Source organism: Ambystoma mexicanum, chromosome 2q (genome assembly GCF_040938575.1).
Source record: "Ambystoma mexicanum isolate Mex_15411 chromosome 2q, UKY_AmexF1_1, whole genome shotgun sequence".
NCBI lineage: Eukaryota > Metazoa > Chordata > Amphibia > Caudata > Ambystomatidae > Ambystoma > Ambystoma mexicanum.
In genome coordinates, this window is record NC_090924.1 from 790,900,553 (window position 1) to 790,915,037 (window position 14,485).

At 43.5% G+C, this 14,485-nt stretch overlaps 1 protein-coding gene across 3 annotated transcripts in view; it reads left to right on the forward strand.

Annotated features, from left to right (window-relative positions):
- Window positions 1–14,485, forward strand: part of PFKP (phosphofructokinase, platelet) — an 882,344-nt gene that overhangs the window by 334,421 nt on the left and 533,438 nt on the right. For all 3 annotated transcript variants that reach the window (XM_069648018.1, XM_069648019.1, XM_069648020.1), the window contains exon 11: window positions 3,738–3,802. In XM_069648018.1, the coding sequence (XP_069504119.1) occupies window positions 3,738–3,802 (65 nt within the window). The remainder of the gene's footprint in view (window positions 1–3,737; window positions 3,803–14,485) is intronic.

The window sequence follows — 14,485 nt, forward strand, 5'->3', positions numbered from 1 at the left end:
TTCAGAGAAAGGTGCACCAACTGTCGTTGATGATGACAACCACGGTGCAGGCCATCAAGTCTTTGCTTGGCATGATGTCCTGCATCTACCTCATCTGGCTCTGCAGGTTGCAAAAGCAACCTATTTAGAAGGTTCTGGACGCTAGTTAGATACAGTTGTCCGGAAGCTTCGCAAACAAGATCCTGCTTGATGACGTGTTCCGTCAGGCGATAGGCTGGTGGGGCGTCCGCTCCAACATCGCCCGGGGCACGGGGTTTCAAAACCCTCCATACCAGGAGACGGTCACCACGGACGCTTCCCTGGAAGGCTAGGGGGCCCAACCCGGCTGTCTGCACGCCAGAGGCCTGTGGCTGCAGGTGCAGAAGGATCTCCATATCACCATCCTGGAGCTACGGGCAGTGTTCTGGGCCCTTAAGAAACAGGGGGCACTCGATCCCCAGCACTCTCCAAGGAAGCTTAAGACTTGTGGCACTGGGCTGTCGGACAGGAGGTGTTCCCCGTCCGTCTTCACCTAGCGGGAGTCAAGAACACCATTGCAGACTCCCCCAGCACAGAATTGCACTCCTGCCACAAGTGGGAAATTTGGCAGGATCAGCTGGACCACATGTTCATCAAGTGGGGCAGGCCCCAGATCGAACTGTTTGCGACGGCAGGAATTCCAAATGCCAGAAGTTTGCCAGCAGATTCCACCCACCGAGGAGCCTGAGGGACACGTTCTCTTTCCCGTGGGAAGGGCTGTTTCTGCACACGTTTCCTCCATTGCCTCTCCTGCTACGAGTCACCAACACACTAAGACAGTGCCAGTGCACAATTATACTCATCGCCCCGGCGTGGCCGAGTCAGATTTGGTACCTAGACCTTCTCAGCCTGTCAGCATCACCTCCGGTCAAGCTGCCAGTGGTTGCGGATCCTATCACCAGAGAAGGAGGCGCAATCCTACATCACGACACAGGACCTGAGAGCTTGGCTCTTGTAGCCCTACAGTTGGAGGATATGAGTTGCCAGTGGACTGCAGAGAGGTCCTTGCAAAAGCCAGGGCATCGTTGACCTTGAAGTGCTACGGTCACAAGTGGAATTGTTTCGCTACGTGATGCCGGTCACAGATGTTTACCCCTTTGAGGGTCACGCCCCACAGATCCTTCTGTACTTGCTATCCTTGGCCAAGGCCAGACTGGCGCACGCCTCCATCAAGGTACATCTGGCAGGTATCTCCCACTACACCAAGTTGCCAGGAAGATCTTCGCTTTGGTCCCATTGGCACATCAAGGAGTTTCTCAAAGGACTCCTCAGATTTTTCCCTCCGGTGAAGGCTCCTGCCCCAGTTTGGGAACTCAGCGTGATTCTGACGAGGTTGATGGGGGCTCCCTGCAAGCCTCTGCATCAGGCCTGCTCAAGTTCCTCTCGTGGAAAATGGGTTTCCTGTTGGCCATCACCTCTGCCAGGAGGGTAGGTGAGATATGATATGATATTTCTATTTATAGCGCACTGATACACAAGTGATCCAGGCCCTATCCTACAAACAACCATACCTGAATTTCCACGAATCGAGGGTGGTGCTACATACGCATCACTCCTTCATGCCGAAGGTTCCGTCGGAATTCCACCTCAACAAGCCTTTAGTGTTACCAGTTTTTTTCCAGAAACCTTAGTCGCCGCCACAAAGGGCATTGCATTTGCTGGACATTGCTTGTGCCCTGAAGTTCTACTTCACACGCACGAAGAATTTTATGAAGACTTCAAAGCTGTTTGTGAATGTTGGCCCTGTGAACCATGGGAAGGCCTTGCCAAGACTTCCATTTCAAGATGGCTCTCTGGCTGCAACACGCACTGTCATTGGTTGGCTAACCGACTGCTGCCCTGCCGTCTGAGAGCCCACTCCACCAGAGCGATCGCTGCGATAACGGCGTTCCTGTCTGGTGTGGCCCCCGGTCAACATCTGCAGGCTGCTACGTGGAGGTCCACTCACACCTTCACAAAATTCTACTGCGTCGACAGGGACTCCAGGGAGGAGTCCAGAGTCGGGCAAGCATTGCTAGTAAAACCTGTTTGCTTCTGCTGAGTCTTTTCCAGGGGTAAGTGTAATTGCTTCTGTTGAGCTGTGCCACCTCCCGTGGTTGTGTAATGTTGTACTGCTATGTATTCATTATTGATGAGTATGTGAATCCATGCCAGACCCCATGCCGGAGAAGGTTTAAGTTACTTACCTGTAACTATTGTTCTCCACCATGGGTCTGGCATGGATTCACATGCAAACCCTCACTCCGACCCCTCTTCTTGGTCATACTGCCACTTTAAGTGCTTACCAAATCTGAAGATGGCTGCCAGAGGAGGGCTTAGGGAGAGAACTGTCATTGAATGGGGCAGTATGACCCAGAGGACAGTCATTGGTTTGTAAGTGAAAGTGAAACTGTTTTTTTTTTTTTTTACCGAGGATTCTCAGCCTGACGACGGGGAATATTCATGAGCATGTGAATCTATGCCAGACCCATGCTGGAGAACAATAGTTACAGATAACTAACTTAAACCTTCTCCTGATTGAGGGAAAATACTTGAAACAAGCCACTATTGTATTCCACCTCTGCAGTACTACAGAAATGAGCACTTTGTGTGTCATGATTGTATGGCACAGCATTTCTATTTGTCATGCCAACCACCAAGACTGCTTCATGGAACCACTTTGTAGCAATGTTTTGGCGTAATTTGGTGGCTTGTGCGACCAAACGCGCCAAAACCAAAAACAAGTAAAACAAGCGCTAAATATTAAACGAAATCACACAATTACCAGACAAAGTTAACCGAATAATGTTCATTGAACAAAAATTCTGGTCTATTTAAAATGGAGGAATCATCCTACTTACCCACTGCCAACCCTTGATGGCTCTTCCAGCGGTCTCCGACAGTCAATTTGCAAATGTAAAAAAGTATTTTGACATCACAACAGTCTTCCATTTACCCCTGAAACCTATCTGATATGTCATCCTCCCTTTCCCAATCATGGACTGCAATACATAAATCATATTAAAGTGCAACACATAAAGTACAAATGAAATATCACAATGGCATGACATCACTTGCTTTTAAAACAATATTTGAGCTTATTTTTTAAAAAATGTTTTAAACCTTTAATTTTTAAATTTATCATGAACTACCCTCTGCTACTTAGTGATCATAGATAGTAATCAATTGTTGCTGGGGGTAATGGTAATATGAGCCCAGAGAGCCTTTTTTCCGAATGCACTAGATGATCGTTGCTGGAAGCATGATGCAGGTGCTACTACCCCTTCCCCATACTGTGAAATGCCTGTGTAGATCTATATGTTCTCAAAAGGTAGAGTAGTATCACATCTATGTATTAATGGTTAGTCAAATAAATGTATCACTCCCTAGAAGATACGCAATTCTCTTTTTCTCTGACACAGCAACAGTCTAACTTTGTCACATATGATCATGTGAACAGCCCTCAGAATATATTATTAGTCTTTCTCCAATGGTAGTATCAGTCATGCAGTGAAAGTATGTAGCTACGGTTTGAAGTAACATAATTAGCCAATAATTGTTATAGAAAAACTTCAAATCTATTTGTTAAATAAATTAAATTGAAGAAGAGTCCGGTTTGAAAAGAATCAATAATGATCAGCATAACAGCCACCCATTTAAATTATGTTCAATTACTGTACAATATTTGAAAGGTTACTGTCACTTTCATCTGTTTAAACTCATGTTTATATGTTTTTAAGACACAAGAAGTGCAGAAAGCAATGGACGAAAAGAGATTTGAAGACGCTGTAAAACTGCGTGGAAGGTACTGTAAAGTCCATTGTATTTGATCCAGTATATTTTCAAAAATGTTTACAGTAATCTTTTGTCAGTATGAATCGGGGAAGATTGAGTTTCAAAATAATGATAACTTTATTTAATCTATCATCCAGACAGCTCATCCGTTCAGTTGTTTTATGATTTATTATTTTAAATTTAAGATGATGGGCCTCAGTGAAGCTCCTACTTTAGTTTAAATGTAAGATGATGGGGCTCGGTGAAGCCCCTACCTTTGTTGTTCAAAAAGGTGCTAATTGAAAAAGTAATTGTATTACTAGAGTTCCTACAGAAATAACAACACTTGATACTTAGTTATCCAACATAAAATGCAATACAAATAATAGCTCGTCACTCGAGTTATTTTGAAATCATGCTGGCAAACATGCCTGTGGCTCATGTGCTGGGAATCTTCAGCTTCACACTTGCTGACAATTTCAGTTCTTGATTCTTACGTTATGTATTATGTTTTACCTCACTTTGATGGATTGTTTGAACGCTGTTAATAACTGGTCTTTTAACTTTTAGTGTAAATAGAAACACAGTTAAAAAAAGCTTAGGTTACTGATTTTACCAGATAAACTCAAGAGATAATCAATGCTATGGTGGCATCTAAGCTTATATGCAAAACATCAGCAACAGTCGTTTAGCTGTGTAGTGAATTTCCCTAAAAAGAATATAGTCCTGATAGATTTCAGATTTGACCAGGAACACATCTATCTTCAGATCCAGTAAAATCTGCCATTTAGCTGGGATCTGGAACGCACAAGTCTCGAAACATCAGCAAGATTGATCATGGGAAGAGCCTCTATACTGACCTACTGAGATACACGTTGGCTACAGGGAACGAATAGAATAAGCGTTTTAAAATATTCGAAAGTTCCATGGCACCATAGATAATCAAAGCATTTGCTGGCTATATATAGAACAGAGAAAATGTATTTTGGTCCACATTCACATACAGTTTTGCAGTAGGCAACAAAACGTAGCAAACCCACTTTGCAAAATGTTTGCTGCTTTATTTCAAACAGTTGTGCCACTGGAATGCCTGCAGCTTGCAAGTGTGAACGAGACTTCTGCTCTGCCATGTATGGGCTACAGCAAATGGAGTATCCAAACCAATATTCACTGCATAGGCTCACCCCCAACTCTCCTAATGGTCTAGCACTGCAACGTGTTTACAGTAATCTACAGAGGGCCAACAGAATTGTTGTATTAACTGATCATTTACTTTGAGCCTTCTTCAAACCTAATTGACACAGGAACCTGCAGTTCAGTTGTTTAGTTTGCTCCTCCGCTGCATTATTTGTCATCGTATCTGCCCTAAAGGATATGGGGAAACATTGTCATATTTCACTCATAGAAAGGTTGATGGAATAGGAAACCTCCCAAATTGGCTAAAGCAGTCATTTATTTATGAATCCAAAAGGACTGCAAAGAAGCAAGTTTAGATTCAAATTCTAAATGTACAACTTTCACGTGTACTTGTGTGGAGTTTCAGACAAAGTCATCACTGTGAAGGCACAATGCTGTTTATGGACTGGGCTCTGCCTCTGAGCAGGGATGCCTCTCCTGTTAAGTATGTCTTTTAGGTTCTCCTTCTCTCTGTCTTTTTACTCATGGATATGGCACCCAGGAATATAGTGCCCTGCTTACTGTTTTGCCCATAGGAATATCATGCCCTGCTCACTTTCCCAGTTATATAGTCTCCTACTCACTAATCTGCACCCAGCACTGTAGAGCCCTGTACACTAGTCTACACCTAGGGATACAGTCCCCTGCTCATTCTCTCTTTCTCTTCACTGTAGCAAACCCTCTTCAGGTCTCACAGGTCTCTCCCCTTCTCACAGGAGTCCCCTCCTCGTTTGGAGTATCAGGGGCTCAACTCTTCGCCGCAGGAGGGGCTCTTCTTGCCTCACTGGAGCAGGCCCCACCTTTGGGGTTCAGGGAACTCCTCTGCCCCTCACTGAACCCTGAACAATGGACCCCCTTTTTGGTGTTCAAGGGGGCTCTTCTCCCCCCAATGGAGCACAGCCCTCTTCTCGCCTCACTGGAGTAGACCCCACTTATAGGGATCAGGCGGTTGTTATTCCCCACACTGGAGCACACTGCTCTTCTCAGGATGTTGGACTTCTTTCCCCCTTAATGGAGCAGACCTCTCTTGTGAGGTGCAGGGGGGGGGGGGGCCTTCTCTCCCTTGCTGGAGCCCTCTCCTATTTTTTGGGTTTCAGGGGACTCCTCTCCCCCTCACTGGAACAGACCCAACTTTTGAGGTTTAAGGGGGCCCTTCTCTCCCCCACTGAAGCCTTATCCTATTTTGGGTTTCAGGGGACGCCTCTCCCCCTCACTGGAGCACAGCCCTCTTCTGGGCTCAAGGGGCTTGCCTGTTCTGGTGCTCTCTGGCATCCTCAGCGAACTCCTCTACCCAGCTCGCAGCTGAAAAGACACTTGGCCTCATTATGAGTTTGGCAGTACGGGAAAAGTGCAGGTAATTCTGTGACCAGCACTTTTACTGCACAGCCAAACTACATGTTTGCTGGTGGGGGTCACTGATTTACCTCCAGCCAAGAGCTGGGGGTAATTCAGGCCCCCAATGGCAAAAAAAACAGCTGGTATTTCATATACCAGCAATCCCCTTCATGGAGTCATATCGGACGCCATGAAATTGAGATTTACCGCCCTTTCCACCACCTGTAATATCCCAGAAATTCTGGGATAACAGATGGCAGAAACGGTATGAGTTTATGGCCCTTGGAACGTGCATCTGTTACTGGATAGGATTACACCAGAATAACTCAGAGTCCAGATAATCAGACAAACTCAAGAAGATGGCAAGTTGCTGTTTTATTAGCAATTATCTAAAACAGGGAGTTACAACGAGCATCAACGGATGTACGCTCATTCTCAGAGATTTTCACATGAAAAAAGATGATATACTCTCTTCGTGCATTGGAATGATGTCATGCTACGTGGCAATAGTCAAAAACCTATCAAGGGTCGGGATTGGTTAAGGGACACATCTAGATATACAATCATATAGGAGCTGGGTTTGTTATTGCAGTCCAATATCAGGTGGACAACTCATCACTACCTCTTCAAACGTGTCATTTTAAGAAAAATCAGTTACACTGTGTTTCATTGGTTTCTCAAGCTATAAGGTCCTTCGTTATATGGACTAATAGAATTGGTTGACAGGCTTGTTCCATGTCTGGAACATTCGGTTCAATTAGCAGCACATAAGCCAAGACACAGGTGCAAGTGAATAGGACATGAAGCTGCCCTACCACCCAATTAGCCCAACATCTCTCATCACCCATGCCTTCTGACATGAAATGCTCTTTGTACTTGGCCTTACAGAGTAGTCTTGTCCTAGGAGTGCAACAGGAGTGAGGGCACTCGCTATTGTGTCTGTAAGTCCAAGTTCAAGCCCTATTTTCATCCTCGACTCACGTGATGAGAGACCACAAATCTGTTCATTCTTCAAGCTTTTAAATGTTTTAAATTAATTAAGACTTGGCATCCTTTGTGTTCTTTCTTGCACCTTAACGTGAGAGGATTAATCCTCTGCACACATGTTCCACTTCAGCGTAGATAGCTGACCTCGACTTCTCAGTTCTTGACTTCAGGCAAGACAGCCTCCCAACGCAGCTCCAACAACCTGCTATTCTACTGCGACACAGCCTTTCATTTTCTCCCCATGGTTCTTTAGCTTAATTATTTCATGATACCAATGTCCAGTTTCTGTACAATGGCGGCTCTTCCTGCATTCTATTTACTAGTTGTAGCTAGACTATATGATGACTTGATCTATCTTGCGTTTCAGCGTATATACATTCATTATACTTCTGCAGCACTTTCTAACGTGTAATCTTCTTTTACACTGTTAAGGTTCACTTGATTCTTTACTTTGTTTTTTCTCCCCTAGGATCCATATTTCGTCTTCAATCAGTATTTCAGGACATTGTGCACACTTTCTTATGACATCCTCAGTCCATTTTCTTAGCTCTTTCTCATATTCCTTCAGGAATCTCCTCCTGCAGACTGTCATCAACTCGGGTACATTCTATATGGTTGTCTTAATGGAGCCTAATTTACATATGGTCTTCTGTAATGGCTTGGCAGGCGAAGAAAGATGGTCTGGAGGGTTGCCCAGAGCAATGGCAGAGGTTAAGATTCATCCTAAACCTTCCATCCATCACCTCTTTGTTTATGCTTTGTCACCCTGAGTGGGACGGGTATGCCCAGATGTGGGTCCTGTGCATGCTGGGCCTAGAGACCCAAGCTACTCCTCACTGATGAGGCCCAACAAGGTTGAAACATGTTTGGGGATGCTTGTGGTCTTGTGCAGAAGGATTGTTACCTAGCAGTTCGGGCTGGACTGCCCCTTTTGGGGTGGGACCAAGCCTGATTTGCATATGGTCTTTCCCCTTCTGTAATGGCTTGGCAGGCGAGGAAAGATGGTCTGGAGGGTTGCCCTGAGCAATGCCAGAGGTTAAGGTTCATTCTAAACTTTCCAGCCATCTCCTCTTTGTTTTTTCCTTCTTCCAAATACTTGCTGCATTATTAGTACAATAGCCGGTGTTAGACAGGACATAGTCTTATGTCTCCAATACAGGAGAGGTAGAGGGGGTAGGATCTCATGCGGATGTGTAAGTCATGCTCCTCTACAGGTTGGTCAGTTTGTCAGTATCCTGCCAGAATTACCGGCAGGATACCAGCAAACTTATGATGAGGCCCATTGTCTGTGTTTCTTAGCCTCTGTTATAAAGCCCTCACCATTCTCACATTGGCTGACGCAAACGTCTGAATTGATTGGATAACTACCTTCCCATTCCATGTCTTGTGGATGTCCCCCTGCACAGGAGTTTGTTTTTTGGTTTTCTAATGTAAAATAGACCATCACAATGGACAGGTAAACCTCTAATAAGTTCCCACCTGTCCAAAAAACGTTTTTCTTTTGGTGGGGCAAAAAAAGTAATTCTCTCTTTAAATGCTGCTGCTGTAGGGAAGGGAGACAACCATTCTCTTTTCACGCACTTCTGCTAGGGGGTTGGCATGAGTTAGGATTGTCCCTTTGATTATCTGCTCATGTTGGATCTCTCTGGATGTGCTAGCGTTTCTCCTTAGTGTATTTTTCCCTGAACCCTGACTGAATTTCCAGAATCTGCTCTGGGTTTTAGATCTCTATACCTGATGTCTCTTGGGAAATGTAGTCCTGAATACATTTGTTTTTGAGAGAGTGAATGAGCAGGAGAATGTTTCTGAGAACGCTGCGTGGTTTGGTGAGCGGCTGGGGCTGCGCCTTCAAACACTTAAAGACCGCGGGATCCGCGAAGCAGACCGCAAAGTGGAGTGCCAAATGGTGTGCAGTCGACAGTGTCCACTGAGAGAATGAAGGAGTAGGAGCATGTTTCTGAGAACGCTATGTGGCTTGGTGAGTGGCAGAGGCTCTGCTTTCAAACACTTAAAAAACGGAAGACAACATCAAAGAAAAGTATTAAATATCCCCCTAAGAACCATAACGACAGCCATTTATCTCACAAAGATACCCGAGGAGTGAACATCGGGACAACAGTCAAGTACAAAAATGACCATTGGATCATCGATTGATTATGCAAAACACCAAGTTTAATAAATCAGTGGGTGATATTGCATCACCACAATGATACTCAGGTGAAGGCAAGGATCCCAGGAGAACAGGCCACAAGAAATCTAACTTAAAGAGCACCATGCCACTGATAGGTTTGTAATCTCTGTTTGAGGAAGAATGGGATGCACCAATGAATAGGCATAGGCTACTGGGCCTGTTAACTACTATTCCAGAACTGAGGGGCATCTCCTCATCAGAAATAAAATGTGTAATCTCTTTGATCGTAGGCATTAATGAAAATGTGCAGTACATTTCCATTCTAAGTTAATAGAGAAGCTGGTGAGTGACTGCTAAGAAGACATTTTATTGAAGTTCTTTGAGAGTTGTCATGCAAAGCAGCTATGTACCAATGTAAAAGACAACAATCGAGTGAACTTAACAGTAAGATGTTACTTTGAACCTGATCAGCGGCAGCAAGTGGCACACAAATGAGAATCCTCGAGTTGGGGATGGTTGGATGCAACACTCACCTCAACATCAGGATCTCAACCTGGTTTTAATGGAAATAACTATAAAATAACAAGCTGGAACTTGTGTGGTCACAACTCTTTTTTGAACACTGATATGAGTAGTATCTTTGAAGTATGTGATTTTATTTTCCTGCAGGAAACTTGGTTGAGGGGTGCTCCAGTGCTAGATGGTTATCTGCTTGACCACAAATCAGTCAAGAAAGGTCTCAGAGGGAGACCTAACAGAGGGCTTCTGACAGGTGTAAAAATTAAAAAGTTTTGATCACTTGAAAATTTAAAATGTCATTCAGATGCAGTTCTAATAACAAAGTTGATTGACAGGAGTGAAAGCAAATTATCTGTGATTTTACTAATCAATGTTTATTTCAATCCGTCCATTCTGAAATTGATGCTGCCTTGGCCGACTTTGAAAATGCATTGATTGACTGGCATAATGATCACCCCTGTCACCTCATTATCTTAGTTGGTGACTTTAACTGTATGTGTAATGTGCAAGCGGCAGACCTTGAGGAACATGAACCTACTAAGGGTTCTGTTAAGCTAGATTCCTAGGTGAGTAATGGTAATCAAGGGAGGATCTGGTCACAATTTTTGTCAAGATGGGGGTTTATACAAACTAATTTGTTGTTTGATGGGAAACTGAAAGATTAGCCAACTTAGTTCAATGCAGCCTCGACCTCCGTTATTGATTATATTTTTATTAAGTTTGCTGATAACGTAGAGGTAATGGACTTCAAGATTGTTAGAACAATTGTGAGTGATCAGAGAATTTATGGCAAAGAACCAATTAGTTGTAGCAGGAACAAGAAATAGGATTATCAAATTCTGCCGTAACACTAATAGGTTAAATGCGAAATTAGCAGAATGGTGGAATAATTTGACAGCCGGGGGAAAAATCAGCAACTCCACACCAGAGGAGTTTCCGGCTCAACTGTCTAGGTTCGGTAGACGTCCAGACGCAAATGTGTTCCCTTCAATAAGAGTCCTTTCAAGTTCCAATCATATTCATTTTGATAAGGAGATAAATATATAGAGACACCAGCTAAGAAGGGATATTAGCAAACTTATTAAATGCCCTGATGTGACTTGGGCAGAGAAAGGGGTAGGGAAAAAAACTCTTAAGCAGCAGTACAGAATCTGGTGTAAGCATCATAAAGTGCACAAATATATTGGTAGGAACCAGGGCTTACTAGGGGAGATTATCAGGAAAGATACCCGCTACATCTGGTGGACTTTAAATAATAAAAGGGAAATTCATTCCATGCGCAATCTTGCTGTGTATCTGAAGAGGCCTGGGTAGACTTCTTCAATAACAAATTAATCGGAAATAACAACAAAGCCAGTTTGTTGGGTTTCACTAGTAGCAAGACTGTGGTCTGGTCCTGACAGATTTTACATCAAAGTTATTATCAACTCACTAAATAATTATCGAGCTAGTGGCCCGGAGGGTCTGACTAACGGCATCTTTAAAAATAATCTGTTATGGTCTGAAATTCTGTTGCATATATTCAAATACATAGTGAGGGGAGGAGTCTGCCAGAGTTCCTGGTTTAAATCCATCTTGGTACCCATCTATAAAAAGGGCGACAGAGGGAACCCAGCTAATTATCGCCCGATTTCACTAAAAGATTCTGCTCCAAAAATGTTTGCCATGATAGTACTTGGGGAATTAACATCTTGGGCAGAGAAAACTCTGTGCTTCAGCCTGCTGCAAACAGGTTTTCGGAAGGGGCGGGGCACCGTGCTGAGTTGTCTGACATAGGAAATCAATTTGGGTCATTCGCTATATGTGGCGGTGGTAGATCCCTCCTCTGCTTTTGATAATGTCAACTTGTCCCGGTTGTGGCAGAAGTTGGTGACATGTGTGCTATATACAGGTTGATTTCTGATGATTCAGAGTTTATATATTGGTAACTCTATGAAGGTGAGATTAAATACATTGGGAGAGCTATCTAGGACCATCCATGCTGGGGTGTGTCCTTGAGCCCATTTAATTTAATTTGTATCTGGCAGACCTGTGGGAGGCAAGCAAGGCGTGGTGGGGTTACTCACCTAAGTGGCAAGACCTCACATTAGAATGTATTGCATATGCTGATGATTTTATCCTGATGGATTACACTCCTGTGGGAATGCAGCGTCTTTTGTCAGGGGTTTTGGCTACTTAAATTCCAATCAGTTTCAGTTGAATCCTGCCAAATCCTACGTTGATATATATCACAGGCAGGAGACCTAAAGGTTACACCTGGAAACTGAATAATGAAGTGATAAAGGAAGCAGAGTCACATTGTTTTTTAGGTTTTGTAGTCTCTAGTACATCTAGGAAGAAGGAAAATGAAGATGGAAGAGAAGGCTCGGTTCTGTCTCTCCTTCCGAAGGTGTCTTCCATAGAGTTGTATGGATGCGAGTAGATGGACTTTAAAAACAGGACATTCCTGGATGCACCGGAAGGTAAAATTCTGAAGCAGGTCCCGGGCCTTCCTTTTTCTGTCCCTGTGAGTGTCATTGGACTAGAACTTGGCTTGGTCTCATGGTGGTCACAGTATATTAAAAAGAGTCTCTTGCTATGCAATAGACTTTCCCGAGGTGAAAAGCCCTCTCTTGCGTTCTATTTGAATGCACTTTTATTGAAGAACTCTAACCCACATTTCAGAAAATACAAGCAGAGACGTGAATTAATTGGGTGAGGATCCTGAGTGATCTTGTTGAATGGCAAAATGTAATGTTCTAAGAAGAGAGATAAGACCATTGGTCGGAGAGCTTTTTATGATTTAAATAGAGATGTGTAGATTCTAATGAGACATTTTAAAGTTTGCAGTTGTTTTTCCTTTCTCTTCTTGATTTTTGTATGTTTTATTCAAACTGTTTTTTTTGTATTTTTGTATTTGTTTTGATATAGAAAATTGTGTAATTGTGCCAGGTGTACTGAAAACACACACACAAAAAGATACCTTTGTTTAGGACGTGGTCGTTTCTAATACATTTTTGTCTAAGTGGGTTTAGGAATAGCTCAGGGCTGACCATGTCAGTGCTGTTCTCAAGCGTATCGGGGACTAGATGTGGTGTTTGTATTATGACTTTGTCACAGTGTCCACACAAATAAGTGCAGTGATATGTATGTGTGTGTGGGGCTAAGCAAAGTGTGCATGAGTAGTTCATGTGTTTGTGCATTGGGGAACAGGGAGAGCTGATGATTGTGCAGGGAGTGGAAGGGAGGTTAACACAGCACTGGATGTGAGATTTGGGAGTCAGTGCATGGATATGTCTTCTTCCTGCGTGAAAGTAGTGCATTATGGGCATAACCAACATTATTGGGTTTGGCCTTAGGTGGGACTGCTGGCATCTATAGGCGTGGCCATCCTGTTCATGCATGGGCATGTGAGACATTACATCGCACATGCTGATGTACATGGCATATTGTATTGTAGTAGTCATTTATATAGCGCTATTTTGCCATTACTATGGTGTCAATGCACTTGTGATGGGAACGCCCTCTGGGACCGCAGTCCGGAGTGTGGGAACATTCTCAGAGGAGGCTTAGAATGCTTGTGTGCATTTGGCCTAGATAAGAAATTAGGTGGGCTTGCTGGGATCCAGTGAGCAACCCAAGAGATCAGGCATGAGTACAGGTGTTGAGGGAGGTCAGGAGAGCGTGCAAGTGCAAGAGACTCTATGTGTCCGGCTGTACTAAATTTGTCATAGGTCATGTCTATAGTGGAGAATGCGAGACTACACATGACATATGAGACTGGATGTAGTTACATTTGCATTTTTACTGCAATACAAGCAAAGCCAATATTTGGCGGAATACTGGCATAGATTGCTGCAGCCAGCATGGACCTATTTTCTTATTGTGCCATTATTGCATTACGGACAAGTCAACATGAATGTGCCCTTAGTGGCACTGCTGGTATATTTGGCAGAGCTATCCTGAATATGTTTTGTTACACTGGCATTATTACTGCATTATGGACAAAACCAATAGAAGCATGTTCTTGCATTGGATACTGACAAATATTTTTGCAACCAACTTGGGCATGTTCTTTTTTTATTGTGGCATTACTGCATTATAGACAAAGCCAAAATAAGTGTGGTCTTAGGTGGGACTAATGGCATATACTGACACAGTTATCATGTCCATGTTTTGTTACCCTGCTATTAGTTCTGCATTATGGGCAAAGCCAATATGAGCATGTTCTTATGTGCGGATGCTGGCATATATTGACAGAGACAACATGGACATGTGTTCTTACTGTGGCATTAGTGCATCTTGGGCCTACCAAACATAACTGTGTGTATCCTTAGGTGGAACTACTGGCATCTAATTCCACAGCCACCCTGGTCATGTTTTGTTGTTCTGACGATATTACTGTAATATGGCCACAACCAATATAAGTGTGTTCTTATGTGGGGGGAATACAAGTTTTACAGTTACAGTACTGGCATTATTGGCATTAATGGTAAAAGCAAAGAAAAAGTGGCTCTTACAGTGGCTGGCAGTGATGACCTTTGACTTATTGGGTGTAACCATCATGGCATGGAGGTGTGCTTTTAG